General features: G+C 33.8%; 1 protein-coding gene across 7 annotated transcripts in view; it reads left to right on the forward strand.

Moving 5' to 3' along the window:
• The window catches only part of LOC121318342 (TBC1 domain family member 22A-like), a 215,472-nt gene that overhangs the window by 18,159 nt on the left and 181,611 nt on the right, over positions 1-15,702 (forward strand). For 6 of the 7 annotated variants that reach the window (XM_041254894.1, XM_041254897.1, XM_041254896.1 and 3 more), the window contains exon 5: positions 15,311-15,381. In XM_041254894.1, the coding sequence (XP_041110828.1) occupies positions 15,311-15,381 (71 nt within the window). The remainder of the gene's footprint in view (positions 1-15,310; positions 15,382-15,702) is intronic. The other variant, XM_041254895.1, reaches the window with a different exon arrangement.

The following is a 15,702-nucleotide window of genomic DNA, read 5'->3' on the forward strand; positions in this document are numbered from 1 at the left end:
TAATTTCCAATTTTTCAGTTTTGGCAAAAATTTTGGAATCTATGGTCAGTAATCAACTGAAATGTTACTTGGATGCAAACAACATTTTAAACAATATGCAGTCTGGTTTTAGGTCAGGTCATAGTACTGTGACTGCAGCATTGAAAGTTACGGATGATATCAAAATGACTAGATAAAAAATCAACATGTTAATCTCTGTTTGTTGATCTTTCTAAGGCCTTTGATACGGTTGATCATGCATTACTCAATAAAAGATTATTGTGTATTGGTATTGGATTGCAAGCAGCTGGATGGTTTCAAAATGACACTAATAGATCAGAGATTGTCAAACATGCAAATATGATGCCAAATCCTGTTTTGTTAAAGAAGGGTATTCCTGGCCCGTTATTGTTTATCCTATATATTAATAACATCGATGATAACATTAAACACTGTAAGTACCATCTGTATGCAGATGGTTCTATTTTATACTTATGTAATCCCATCCCTTCCTTGGCAATCAGTAATTTGCAGGCTGATTTTGATTCCATTCAGCGAGCCTTAATTAATCTAAAGCTTCTTTTAAAGTCTAGTAAGACAAAAGCTATGGTATTTTCTACAAGGACAAATGCTACTAAAAACTTATCTTTAGTTACTTTAGGTAACAGTTATTGAGATAGTTGCTAATTGTAAGTATCTGGTTGGATAGTAATCTTGATTTTAAGGTCCATGTTGATAGTCTCGCAAAAAAAAAAAAAAAAAAAAAAAAAAATGAAATTCATGATAAGCTTCTTTTATGGACTGTTTTTCTGTAGTTACAAAAAAAATAAAATGGCTTATTGCTTATATATTCTTACCACAAATTGGTTATAGGAACACAGTCTATAGGTTTGCATCACCCTTAACATTAAGCAAACTGGATCCTATATATCAGGAGTGGCCAACCCATGTTCCTGGAGAGCCTCAATCCTGGAGGTTTTGTAGGTAGCTTTAAATCATCAATTGCTAAATACCTGGAACAAACAGTAATGACCAATTAAGCCAAATCATTAAGTCAATTACATCATTAAGAGGCTGGGCTAAAACAAAAAACAGGACATCCTGAGGCTCTCCAGGACCAGTGTTGACCACCCTTGTTATATATCATGCAGCCTTGAGATATATTACAAATTCAAGTTACAGTACTCATCATTGTGTGTTATACAGTTTGGGTGGCTGGACTTCCTTGGCTTTGCGAAGGTTGAAGCACTGGTGTATTCTGTTATATACGGCTGTTTTTTGTAGATAACCTCCATATATAAATGAATACTGTGTAGTTGCTTTTTGTACCTACAGTACTAGATTGTACGTACCATGGAATAAAAAAATGTATGCAAAGGCTGCTAAAAGATAATTTGCCTGTTTTGCTGTTTGGTCTTGGAATGATTTGCAATCTAAACTTAAGTTGCAGTCCCAGATAACTTTAGTACAATTCAAGAGTAAGCTGCACAATTATCTACTTGAGAGTTGTGCATGTTTTAAGTAGTTGAGTAGACTTGCTACTGCTTGTTACTATTTTATTGTTGACTGTCTTATTATGATTGGTTTGTGTCTTAAATATTTTAATTTGTATCTCTCTCTTTGTACCGTATTTTATTGTGTTGTTGCTGCCTTTCTTGGCTAGGTCACACTTGTAAAAGAGATTTTAATCTCAGTGTGCTTATCTAGTAAAATAAAGTTTAAAGGAAAAAAAAAAGTTTCTGTCCACCTAAAGAGATAATTTACCAACTTGCTTTTTTTCCCTTTTTGGGGAAAAAAAAAACAGACGAAACATGATAGTAACATACTTAATCTGTTCTTATTGAATGCTATGCCATTAATCTGTTCATTTAGAAAGTTATGTCATTCACATGGTGTGCGAGATCTACGCTCTCGGCAGAATTAAGTGTAGCTGCTGCCAGTAGGTTCCAATTCTTACGATGTGCACGCTTCAGTGACAAGCAAAATCGGTCCCCTCAAAAACTACATAGTTCACTTGTATTCATATTGTTTTGTAGAGATCCAAATGATTAGTATGCATGTTACGGGCAAAGCCCAAAAAAGTAATAAAAAATAACCCTCTGAGTTCTTTCATTCCTGTTCTGAGTGATAGGCAGACCTTTGGAACAAATAATTAACATGATAAACCCCATTGACACTTGCGTAGTACCATCGGCAACAGCCGGATAGGAGTGTGTGTGTGTGTGTGTGTGTGTGTGTGTGTGTGTGTGTGTGTGTGTGTGTGTGTGTGTGTGTGTGTGTGTGTGTGTGTGTGTGTGTGTGTGTGTGTGTGTGTGTGTGTGTGTGTGTGTGTGTGTGTGTGTGTGTGTGTGTGTGTGTGTGTGTGTGTGTGTGTGTGTGTGTGTGTGTGTGTGTGTGTGTGTGTGTATAAAATAAAAACCTACATCGCAGTTCGGAACAATATTCCCAGCAAAAACGGAACAAAAAATAACATGAGAGACCACAGTGACACTGGTGTATAAAAGGCTATCCAGTATTATTAATAACATCCAATAATAATAATAATAATAAGGAGATGTATTGTACTGAGAGATGGATGCAGTTACTGGTTGGAACATGAATGATTAGCAGATTCACGTTTGATAGTGTTTATGACAAGCAGTTGGAGTACGAAATACAATCAAGATTTTAATAATTTGTTTAAAATAAATTAGTCTTACATATCTCGGGTAAACATTTTATATAGTCATGTCATCAGTAAAAATACATTTTTAAATACATTTTTAAGTATATGCTGAAACCGGACTTCCTGTGTAGTTTTAAGCCCTCGCATTTCTTTACCCTGCCCACTCCGCAGTTCACTCTACTGGGCTGGTTGGCTCTGTACACTGCGCCTGGGGAGGGGTTTAGAACCTAAATAGGTGCAAGTTACTCATCCCCAATAAATACATAAATAAATGAATAAATAGGTAATACAAATACCTAAAATATATTAGCCACCATATACCTGGAGACATGTGTTCACTTTCTGGCTGAGTGTAACTGAAGAGGCTGTTCTACAGGAGACCATGAATATTGCTATTATACATTTTGAGTTGTGAACAGGTTTTTACGTATTCAGGGAAATATGGCGATTTTTCATTAGAAAAGCAGAGATATTCTTATAAAAGGCTGACAACTGGAAACTTGCTGGAGCAAATGTTTTAAAAAAATTAATTAAATAAATAAAAATGAAAGGGCAGACGGATTGTTTTTGCCAGCATGTAATGCACACTGAAACTGGTCTCTGTAGATCTGTCATGAAAAATACATAAATGCAATTTTGGGGTTTTAGGTTGCTGTTATTTCCTGGTGATATAGCTGTTTCAACCCAAATCTAAATTAAATTAAACCATTTGGCCTCTACTGCACATGGAATACTTAGAAAACAAGAATGAACAGTGTAATTTGTTTAGTTGTAAAAACAAAAAATAAACAAAGAACACATGAAAAACTCAATGATTGCTAATTAAAGCCTTAATTAGCACAGATTTTTAATTTTTTTTAAACATGTGTTCCTTGATACAAATTGTGTTTTTACATGTATTATTTACTAGAATAATGTTGGATTACTTCCTGTTCCACAATAACAAACGTCACATTCACCCTACTGTAGCAGAATAATGATTACATTTGATTTAGTCTGGCCTCAGGGCCTCACTCTGGTAGGCCACAAGAGTTGAAAAGTAAAAAACAAGCAAAGAACAAAAAGCTCAGTAAATTAAGGCACTAGTGATAATGTTCCTTTTTATAAAAAGATAAGAAGGATTTTAAAGTCATGGTTATATCTCTTCTCATTCAAGTAATGGAGTAAAGGAATAATTTGTCACCCTTTCCAGCAACTGAAAGTAGTCAATAAACACTGCATTCATTTTCACTTTTTAATCAACAGCGTGAAAAGCCAACGCTATGTATTTGTACAACATTTGCCGTACCTTTTGATCTAATTAAATAGAAATTGAGGTGCAAAATCAGTGATATATTGCCAAGCTACTTTCTAATTGGAACACATGCAGTGCTAGTGAAATTTTGATTAGAATCCGTCTGCTTTGTGTTATTTTGTTAATTAAGCTATCATAACAAATGCTTTAAATATGAAAAACAAGACCTTAGGAGTCACAAAAAGCAGAGTGATAATTGATGGAAATTCTCATCCTCATATTGTTAAAATGTTCTTTTATTTAGAATATTTGGTGGTTTTGATCAAGCACTTTCAGCATAAATTAATAAAACTCTTTGAGGTGTTAATGTAACAATAATCTGAACCCCTGCAATCTGAACTGACCTACTGTATACTGATTTTATGTTAGGTATGTAAAACATCTACAGGTATCTCCTGAATTTTTTTATTCAACTGGTTATTTCTGATTTTGTGAAATACTACACACAATCTGTATAAAAGTGCATAAGATTCCAAATGTTCACTAGTTTACAAACCACTGTGTAGCCAAGAGAGCTTAATGTATTCACTCAATATTTAAAAAATGGGGAGCCAGCTCCAGGACTGCGATCTATCCGAATCTGCAGTATAGCGAGGGGTGAAATAACGAGCGGTGGGTGTATTACTAATAGCTGAATTGACAGGAAACACTAATTCTAAACAAGGGCACAAATTGTGGGCACCATCCAATTGTGTTAGTTTTAAGATAAAAGTAATGTACATTTGCCTTTTGCAAACTTTGTTGTCTTTTTCTAGCTTTTTTTTTGTAAAACTGTTTTTATTGTTTTACTACACAGATAACAAAACCAAAACAAACAAAAAAAAAAAATCAAAATTACAATTGGGAAGGGGAGTGGAGGGGAGGGTTCACATTACATGGCACTTCTGTCTATCAATTCTGAGACTCAAAGCGAATACAATATAGTTCTATATGCAGGTTGCAACAATCCATCAAAGATACAATTTATGTATAATGTATACATCTGTAAAACAGCACATGTATACATGGTAACCAAACCATCACATATTAGTATTATATGTCCTACAGCATTCAAAAAATATATACAAAAGATACTTTTTTTTTTTTTAATTTGTTTAGGAGTTGGAGAGCTGGAGGCACCTCACTAGATTGCCCCAAATCTTTTAAAATAGTTTTTATCTAAATCTTTTTAAATAGTTTTTATCTTCTGCTGAGCTGCATTCTATGTTTAAATAATAAAACATTAGGCTTTTCCAATGCTGGATTTTAAGAGCCGATTTGGACTCCCAGTTTTGCAGAATAAGTTTCTTCAAAACAAGTGAAGAGAACATCATTATACAGCCAAGAGGATATCTTAGGTTTGAGTCATGAATTGAATCATGGAGTAGGCAGAGAGAGGGGGTAGAATCTGTAGTAGTCTGTGAGAAGAGAAGGACAGCCAGCTCTCCAACTTGCACCATAGTTTTCTAATTTTCCAGCAGTCCCAGAAAAGAGTGGGAATCTGTAAGTATCTGGAATGCTATTGTTAAAACTGTGTATGACATTACGAGTATAGTAAAGTCTAATCATCAGTTTATACTGTATTAAACGAAGATTTTCATTATTAGTAATATCAAAAGTTTGTGCCCAACACTCTTTCCAGTTTAGAGATACATTATCGCAACCCAGATCCAGGTTCCTTTTATCATGTATTCTGTCTAAGGTGGAGTTGTTACAGGAGGGGTTTATCAAAGTATTCTATAGTCTTCCAGTAAGATGAGTACTTAGATTTTTATTACATAGTATAAGTTCAATATCACTATCGTCAATGGTGTATTCTGTTGAAAAATTGCATACGATAAAGTTTTTAGTCTGAAGATATCTAAATGTTTCAAAATCAGTGAGTTTGAATTTATCTTTTAATTCAGAGTGTCAAAATTGAATTGTTTTTAATCAAATTCATTATCTGATTTATACCGTTAGCTCTCCAAGAGGGCCAGGAAAGGGGACTGTCCTGGATCTTGATCCAGGGATTATCCCAGAGTTATGTAGATTTGGGAATTGTAATATGTTCTTTTAATAAATCTTTCGTTTTAAACCATGAGCGGATTGTAGTATTAATTACGATGTTGTCAGTATTGTGACTTCTGGTCTTTAAAAAAGGTGAAGAGGGTTTTAGGATGCATTTGAGAGTTTTCTATATTTATCTGTAGTTCCTCCTCCTGAGGCATTTATGGTATGATAAAGATAAAAACCTTGTGAAGCAAGTTGGTAAAGCTCAAGATTTGGAGGATTTGGGAGAGTGGAGCAAGTTTCTCTTAAGTCTGTGTGCCGTATTGGACCAAATGAATGATGCAATCAAAGAATACTGTCTTAAAGAAAGTTTTTTGGGGAATAATAGGCATCGTGGAGAATATAAATAGAAATTTCTATAACCAGATCATTCTGAAGAGGCTGATTGTGCATGGAATATTAATAGGGAGGCCAGACCATTTTTTCAAGTCAGATTTCAATTTAGTAATTAATGGAAGGAAATTATCTTTGTATAACTGTTTCTTATGAGAGCATATATGACACCCTAGACACTTAAACCTTTTAGTTTGCCTCTTAAATTCTTTAAGTATATTGGGAACAGTGTCAGTATTAATAGGCATTATTTCTGTTTTGTCTTTTGTTAATTTTATAAATGAAAATTAATTAATGAATAATCATTAAAAATAGACATGAAACGAAGCATCATTGATTCAGTGTTGGTTAAGTAAAGAAGTACATAATCTGCATAAAGGCTAAGCTTATAATTTTGTTTTCCAATATTAATACCCTTAATTTCTTGAGACCTGTCTGATTTTCTGAGCTAACTGTTAAGTAGAAATTGCAAAAAGTAGGGGGGATAAGGGACGGCCTTGACTGGTACCTCAAATTAGAGGAAACAATTTAGAAAGGAAGTTATTAATGTAAACTTGAGCTTGAAGAGATCGGTATATAATTTTTATGAATTGAATTCTTTCAGTGGGGAAATGACATTTTTCCAAGGTCTTAAACAAAAAAGGCCAATCCAGCCAGTCGAAAGCTTTTTCCGCATCTACTGCCATTAAGAAAAGATCTATTGTGTTCTTCTTAGCATACTGTATAAGACTTGGACAGGTGCTGGTGTTAGTTTGAAGGTGTCTTTTATAAAGCCTGTTTGGTTGCAGTGAAGTATGTCTGGTAGTATGTTATTAATTATGTTACTTAGTTTTTATTTTTTTGTGTTGCAATTAATTAATGAAAAAGGCCTGTAGTCAGAGGGAAAGTGTCCGGAATGGCTAGATAAATACCCGGAATAAATAGATAAATAAATAAATAACAAAGTGAAACCGCACTCAAACCCGATGCCCGATTTTAACAATTTTTACGTCAACAATAAGCTAGCTTTCCGACGTTACCAGATCTTTCATCACAAACAGTTGTACGCCAGATTGTAACAATCAAGAGAGCTGCAAACAACACTTTACAGGCAAAGGTCTCTTTTATCGACAGCTGCACCTGCACTAACCTGAGCGTTTGAAATGGAAGTTTCGTCACACTCTGGTGCTGTTCGGTTTCTGTTGATGTCTCTAGCGTTGGTGGTTTAGTTTTTTTGTTGTAGAAAAACTCCAAATATAGCTGTCTTTTTACCATTTTAACAGGGCTACATCAAATTCACTATTTAGCACATACTGTAGGTGAATGAAAAAATTAAGTTCTCACACGAGAACAAATATAACGGTTATGTTATTAAGGTTTGAAAGTATAAAATAAACTGCACACTTGCAGATTCTCTACCAAAAAAACAAAAAACATAAAGATATATATTTTTTATTTTAAAATAATAAACTCTGGCAGCAGTGGCGTAGCCAGGATATTTTTTCGCAAGGGGATGGAAATGGTAACTTTTTTTTTTTTTAAGATGAGTAATCACAGTGGTGCTATTGGCAACCTGATTTCTTATTCATGCAATGACGTTTTATTTTCGAAAAATAAGTAAGTCTTTTTTTTTTTTAAACATTAGATCCAATAACCAAATACACTGCTGTGCAAAATAGTTAATACAAAAGGAAATACAAAGCAAAGGATTTGAACTTTTAACATGCACATCAGATTTCAGTTACACATTGTGATAAAAAATAAAAATAACTATATATAATTTCAGTCTTACTTGTGGTTGTTCATTTTTGTTAACTAACATTTTGTGTTCAGTGCAAAGCAAGCCATTTTATTTAATCTCACAAATTCTGATTAATTTCATTACTGTTTGACTGGTGCAGGACCTGCTGATGGCAGCTCCTAGCTTGTTGTCTTCAGATGGTTCATCAACAGTTTTCTGCCTTTTAGACAAATTAGGGTGACCAAAACAAATAGCTAATTTTTGAATTATTTTTTCCTTTCACCTACCGCTGTCAGGGTAAACTTAAAATCCCTCGCTCACTGTTCCATCACATTTGAGTGTAAAAGCTGTGTGCATTGTCCAATCAGAAGAGTTCAAGGTTGAACCTCCCACAAATGACAGTAAATAGCCCAGTCACAAACACAAAATTTGAAACGCGTGCTTTGCCAGACAGCAAGCATGTCATCGGTCAGCTGTTAGTGGCAGTTCATGTGTATACTAATTGAAAGCGGTAGGGCCTACTGATTTGATATTGAGGCCGTATATTTGAGGAAGCTTATTTTCATCACTTCCTTTTTCCTGTAACACAGTGGTAAAGCCACTGCCTGGCAGAAATTTTGCTTTCTTGGGGTGGCATGTGACCAGGGGCAGCACTGCCAGCCCCCCCCCCCCCCCCCCCCACTCTGCACCACTGTTACTGCTTGATACATAGAGGGAGGTAGCGAGTTTGTTAGCAGAATTTGGTGTAAAACTTCCATAAAGAGGGGTGATATTTTGTCCCAAAAGTTAAGATGAAGCTCAGAAACAAAAACAATGCCATCCATACCTGGGGCTTTCCTTCGGAGAAAACTTTAAAATATCTTTGATTTCCAACTGAGTAAATTCTTCAGTTATCATATGTTTCTGATCCTGAAATAGTTGTTTTGATGTCAATTGAAAAAGGGAGAAGGATCAAAATTTGAGATTTGTATGTTTTCATAAAATAATTAAAAATTCTGATTTACAATTGTATTATTTCTTATCGCATTAGTTTTGAGGGGTCCTTGAAAATGATCAAGGGCTTCGATTTTTTTTATAGTATATATATATATATATATATATATATATATATATATATATATATATATATATATATATAATTTTGATATTTTATTTAACATCATGTAATCAAAGAAACTACAAAATGATATTGCAAAAGTCTACCGGAAGCCATAACAGTAGTATAGTATTTCATGTTAGATTTCAAAATGTCACTTTTTTCAATTTGGCAGTTTTTCACTTTGTACACTACAAAGCGGCATGTAATTTAATGAGTTAACATAACGTTATTCAGCAAATTTAATTCGACTTTATGAAGCATATGTAAATAAATTTAAAAAAGTAACGTATGCCACAATATCATTGAATCCAGCATTTCTGTATGACCTTATAAATTATAAAGTTACAACCACAGCCGAGCTGTTTTGAAAATGATAGCTAATTCCAGCATGATAATACTATGTTTAAAAGATTCATGCAACACATTATACTAACTGGTTTGTTCATAAATATGTATGCTTGAACCCTGTCTTTTCACTGCATTTTTTAATTCTGTACAATTATGAAGGAGTGAACTAAGAAATAATAATAGAATAAGGGATATCAACCAAGAATTAAAAAAAAAAAAAAAAAAAAAAAAAAAAACTAAAAACAAAAAATATAACACACTGGGTTTGTTTTATTAAACAGTGTCATTAGTTCGCTATGTGTATAAGTTATAGTTTGACGGTGCAACATTTTTTATTAAAGCACATGTTTTTACAAGTATGCAAGGTAGTGATAATGTATTGTAAAGAAAATGCACCTCAATAATTTGTACTTATAAAACAAGGAAACTGTTACTTGGATCATGGTTATAGCTAGCTATTTGCTCCTGTTTTTTTTTTTTTTTTTTTTGTAGACAGAGTTTTGATAAAGTACTAATGATCTACCTATTAAAATTATGTGCTCATTTTTAGCATGGGTGAGACCAGGATTAACATTATAACAAAACCGGAGCTGCTGTTCTCCATGACAGATTAGATTAAGTTTACACTGTATAAACTAAGGATGTGTATTTGAGGATATTTTTGGAATCGGGTCCAAACTGGGCATCTGTCATTGGAACTAGGTATTTTGAGTCAGATTCGAGTTCCCATAGTATTTTGAAAAACATATCCGTATGTCAATGTGTGAGCAGAAGGAGGGGTGAGGGGGGGGTGGGGTGGGGGTGGCATCTTATATACATTTAAACATGCACTAGTCCTACAGTTCTACATCAGCATAAAAAACATTATAAAAAGACCAAAACAATCACAGATCAAAAAATAAGTTTAAACTAAATTCATCACAGCCACGATCAGTTAGTAGTCCAAAACAAGGACAAGAAAACGTAAATTCTAGCTAAGTGCGTGTTTTTTCTGTATGAACATGGCAATCATATTTATCAAATGTATCTTTTACAGAAATTAAAAGTCTTTAATAATTGTTCTATGTTATCCCTGATATTTGTATCCGGTTCATCGGTTCCAAAGCAGGAACCGGGTACCCGCTTTCAAAGGAAAAGGTTTGCAGATCTCTTTGATAATATGTATTGCAGTTGTAATGGTTTAAAATAATATGTCAACTGCGAGACCTATAATCATCTTTCATGATGTCCTAAAAGTCTAGTCTTGTAATTCTACAGTATTGGATCAGGCATTGTGTGCAATTGGAAGGCCTAAATGCTGCGACAGGTTGAGGAATCTCACACTGTTCTTCAGTGCACACAGTCTGTTATCTGTTTTCATCATCAATTCACTCTTGGCTGCTCTGATTCACATGTTGTAACGTCTGAATGCTGCAAAGATTTGGGCTGTCAGCTGTAGCATTTCCACTTCGGTCCCCTCATTTCATTTAATGTAATCTGCAAATGTAAGATTGACAGCCCTCTTTTTCTTGCAATATTTGTTTGAAAGCACTGTAATGTGTTGATTAGTACAGTGCAGTATGTTGTAGTGACATTGCTTGGATCATGCGTAGTCATTTTCTCAGCATTTCTCATAAACCACAGCTAACAACAACAGCTTGTCAGTCTTTTAATATGTATAATTAAGTAGCATGATGATATATATATATGTATGTGTGTGATATATATATATATATATATATATATATATATATATATATATATAGTATTATACATCAAGGCAGTGTGTAAAACAGAAAACAATTAATCAGAAAATGCAGAAACCATTGAAAACTGAAGGATTGATTCAGCAGAAATTGAGACATGCATGGTGTGATGATGACTCCCACATTTTATGAACTGGAATGCAAAGCCAAGAGTCTGAACCATGGAAGTTCTGGAATGAATGCGATTGCTTTCCTTTTATATTACGCAATAGGAAGTGAAGGTCAAAGGAAGTTTAGAAATTGCAAGAATTTGTTACTGTAGAGGACTGTTATATTTTAAAATAATGAAACATTTTCATTGCAAACTGTATTTTGTTCATATATATATGTTACCTTCAGTGGTATTTAATGAACTGATGTTTATGTTTATGGTGCTCCTGTTTGCATAACAGACAGCCAGCAAATGCTGCTCCTACACGATATACTTTTCTTTGTTGCTCTGAGGCCATGCTTACGTTGTTGTATGACAAAATATTATATGTGTTGTTGATAGACAAACTCAAGTGAAGCTGACATAATTTACACAAGGGTAATACAGAACATACAAAATATTCTGTTTACTAACAAAAGTACTATGCTGAAAGCACATTTATATGACATAAATATAATTATTTACAGCCTTCAGAAAAATTGTAAGATACAGTATTCACTTGACTCACAGTTCAGGCTGCAAGCCATAAATTATATAACTCAGGCTGGAGACAGTGTTTCTTTTGGGATTTCAATTAACAATCTCCCTTGCTATATTATTTCAGCCTCCAAATTCCTCAGTTCCACCTCACGAGGGATTCTTCTGTCTGCGAACAGAAACTAACAGTATACAGTCCTGCAGTCTTGCTGGCTATATTACCTCCCAAGCAATATTTTTTTTTTTTTTTTCCCCCTCCAATTTAGTCTTTTGTGTCAACACTGTGTGCTTCTCTGTGGCATCTTGGTTTATGGATTACTCAGCATCCTGTTGGTGCACTATATAATTAAGGGGGCAGTTATTGTTAACGGATTTAAAACTACATTCCGTGTTTTTCACCTAATCAAAATGGCACCTGTAAAAAAAAAAAAAAAAAGTAATTTATAAAAATATAGTTGTTGATGAAGTGGAAATTATTATATGTTAAACAAAGTGACAATTTATGTCTTTATTTTAATATTTAAATGCTTGGTGTCTTAAATCAAAATTTTGACCAAGACACAACAGTCAAAGTGAGCAAGAGAGGAAACAAGAAGTCCTTGTTATCCAGGGGAATGCAGCAAACCACATAGCTTATGTAATGGTGGCTCAACTGCTGTGATACTGTAATAGATTGTTCACATGGTACACATATTAAGACTATTCTGTTTTTATATCTTGGTATGCTACTTGTATTTTCAGTTTGTTTAAACATACATGTAGCATAGCCCCCAGAAGGCACTTGCATCTCCTTTCCAGGATTCTCTTGGAAAATTAAGTTATAGTGCGGCGTTCACCTTTAAATATGAGCGATTTTGTTCTGCGAAATATGTTAAAAAAAATATATATATATATATTGTAATATACTTTTAAAGTGAATAGTAAGGCTAGATTTAAATTGAATGCATTGCCTCACTGTGTTTTCTGTCTCACTGGTCGGTTTCAGATACAGGTAAAATTAAATGTGACTTCTGGTAGAACGTGTATGTATTTATACAATTTTGTATTTAGTATTTTATGAAAAATACAAACCTGATTTACATTTTGCTAAATTTAGTAAATGATACTTTGTTTTGTCTGTATTTAAGCAGAGAAACAATAGACAATTCTGGATTTATTTTTAACCAGGCATTTAATGTACTATTCATTAAACAGGAGTCAATGTTTTTTTTGTACTCTGAACATAGCCTAGTAGTTGATTTAACATAGCTTGGTAGAAAAGAGACGGATATACAGTCAACCCAGCAAAATCCATTCAAGCAGTGTCAAAAAATGTATGACCTTTAGTGGGAAAACAGGTGTCTCTACATAGTGATCTAACAAAAGGTAGAATCTTTTTTTTTTACTTCATTGGCTCATAGAAAGGAAAAAATTTAAATTTCAGTTTTTTCCAACTGTGTGATTAATGCCACATAGGGAAATATAACAGATAGTTTAATTAAGCTCAGGGTGTAAGATTCATTGACTAATTTTTGTAGCTGACAGCACAAATGAGAGTTCAAAGGTGTGAACTGCAAAGACATCCACGAGTGGCTTTGTGTTTAATGAATTGAGTGCTTTTCCCATAAAGTCTCACAGCGTAACCTGTGTTCATTAAAAGCGGCCTTCAGTAAGTCACCCGGCTCTGCATAGTTTTACAAGGCACTCCATAAAGATCAATTTTAGTTCTCATCTCTGTGTTCCACATGCGCTAAAGCTAAATTTGAGCATTTTAGTATGGCTGAGGTAATTTGAAAATACATAAATAAAAACATTCTATATGTGAAATTTTATAAAAATGAAACATGGATTGGGCTATATTAACAGAAGACTGAAGATATTTTTTATTCTTACGGTACTTTTATTACATCCCGTGGAGTAAAGAATGGATGTTAATTATGTTCACCCTTTGGGGTATAATATCTTAATAATTACTGTATTTTTAAATAAAACTGACTTGAATGCACTGACAAGTTATTTTGTTAGTACCTGTTTCAAGGCACCAAAGGAGCTTAATTGCTGGTTATAATTGGCTAGGAGCAATAATTGTCATAAGAATAGTATTATAGAATAGTTAAGCTATTTGATGATGAGGATGTCTACAGCAAAAGGAGGAAACCTGCCTTGGAAAAATACCTTTAGACCAGGGGTTCTCATGCCCCACCTTAGCAATTTATTGGAGCCCCTTGCCACACTAGCAAGAAATGTAAATCACACATCCGAAGTTCATCAAAGTGAATTATTTGCCAAAATTCCAGTACATCATCTCTTGTGTACAGATGTCATCCATGGAATAGAACACCACACATAATTCCAATGTTCAAACACACATACTTGGTAACTTTTGTAAAATGGATCATCCTATTAACATCACTTTTACTTTTAGTTTTGTTTATTTTTTCTGAAGAAAATAATACCAAAATTGGTACAAACTTTAAAACCACACATTTCTCCGTTGCACTTTTTGTTTTTAATAAATAGTCTGCTATTAACCAGTACATCACCACTGAGAACAGGGTTAATCTATAGTGCCAACAAAGGTAAATACAATTTTTTTCATATTTCTGAACTTTTTGTGTTTCAGATTGATCATCCACCTGTACGCAGCCGTGATTTCAATTGAGCAGATTTTCACTCTGATTTCTGTGGGTGATTCTGCCTATGGATAGCTCTATTCAGAGTGCTTTGTGGTGCTTGTGAACTTGTATCGTTGAATACTATTCAGTGAAGCACACTCTTTCTGCATTTTTTAGAAGTATAAATGCAGGCTAACATAGATAATAATCACAATACTCACACTTTTTAAGTTTGTTGTTTTTATTTATTAGGCGTGACTGCATTTTAGTAACAGAAGTTGCGTCTGGTTGAATTGTTTTCGGTGCTTGATAAAGTACATCTAGGTTATCCTGTGAATCGTTTCTTGAATAAAAAGTGGATACTTGCGTTTCTTGCAAAATAAAAACAAGGGGGGAAAACACAAAAATTGACAAAGTTATACCGAGTCCCTTTGGCTAATTTTTGTCTTAGCTTTAATGAAAGTTTATTATTAGTTAGTTAGAAAAATTAATTATTATAGTCTAATCATGAGGTTCAAGTTTTATGTTGCTGCAAACATTTTAAATGGCACACAATTATGCTGAGATGGTAAGTATTTTGGATTATTTATAATAACATTTCTTTATAAAAAGGTATTATAAAAAGAGATTCCCAAATACTGTCTTTTGGATGCACAGAAATCAACTTGTAATTAAAAGTTTTATGAATTAGGCCTGCTGTTTGTCAGTCACAAACTGTTAATTGTAACTGCGGTACCATTCAGTATAGCGATGATTGTAATGAGGTACTTGAACTGAAACCTCCAGAGAGAAGGGGTACAGTTTTAAAAAAAAAAAAAAAAAAAAAAGATTGAAAACCACTGGCCTAGATGATTAACCTCTTTGTTTTTTACAGAAGAGTTGCGGAAATTAAGCTGGTCTGGGATTCCAAGACAAGTTCGACCAATAACATGGAAACTTCTTTCCGTAAGTTTATTTTAACAATATATTTAAATTTGTGAGCGTCTTTGTATGCGTGTGTTTGTGTGTGTCTGTGTAAACTCTTCTAAAGGAGCTGGGATGCAAGTACAATGCGTGAACAGAACAATGCTTAGTTGTTTTAGTGGGTGAGTGCTGTTGCACATGTAGAAGGGTGTTTTCCAAGCCTGCTTGCCTGGGAGGTGTTCATATCTTTCTCTGTTTCCGTGATACAGTAACCACATTTTATCAAATATCTCCTGTCCGTTGAATTGGTAATTGTTGTCCAAGATCTAGATTACAGACCCACAAACAACTATGTTTATGCTT

This window comes from Polyodon spathula, chromosome 7 (genome assembly GCF_017654505.1).
Source record: "Polyodon spathula isolate WHYD16114869_AA chromosome 7, ASM1765450v1, whole genome shotgun sequence".
In the NCBI taxonomy this organism is placed as follows: Eukaryota; Metazoa; Chordata; class Actinopteri; order Acipenseriformes; family Polyodontidae; genus Polyodon; species Polyodon spathula.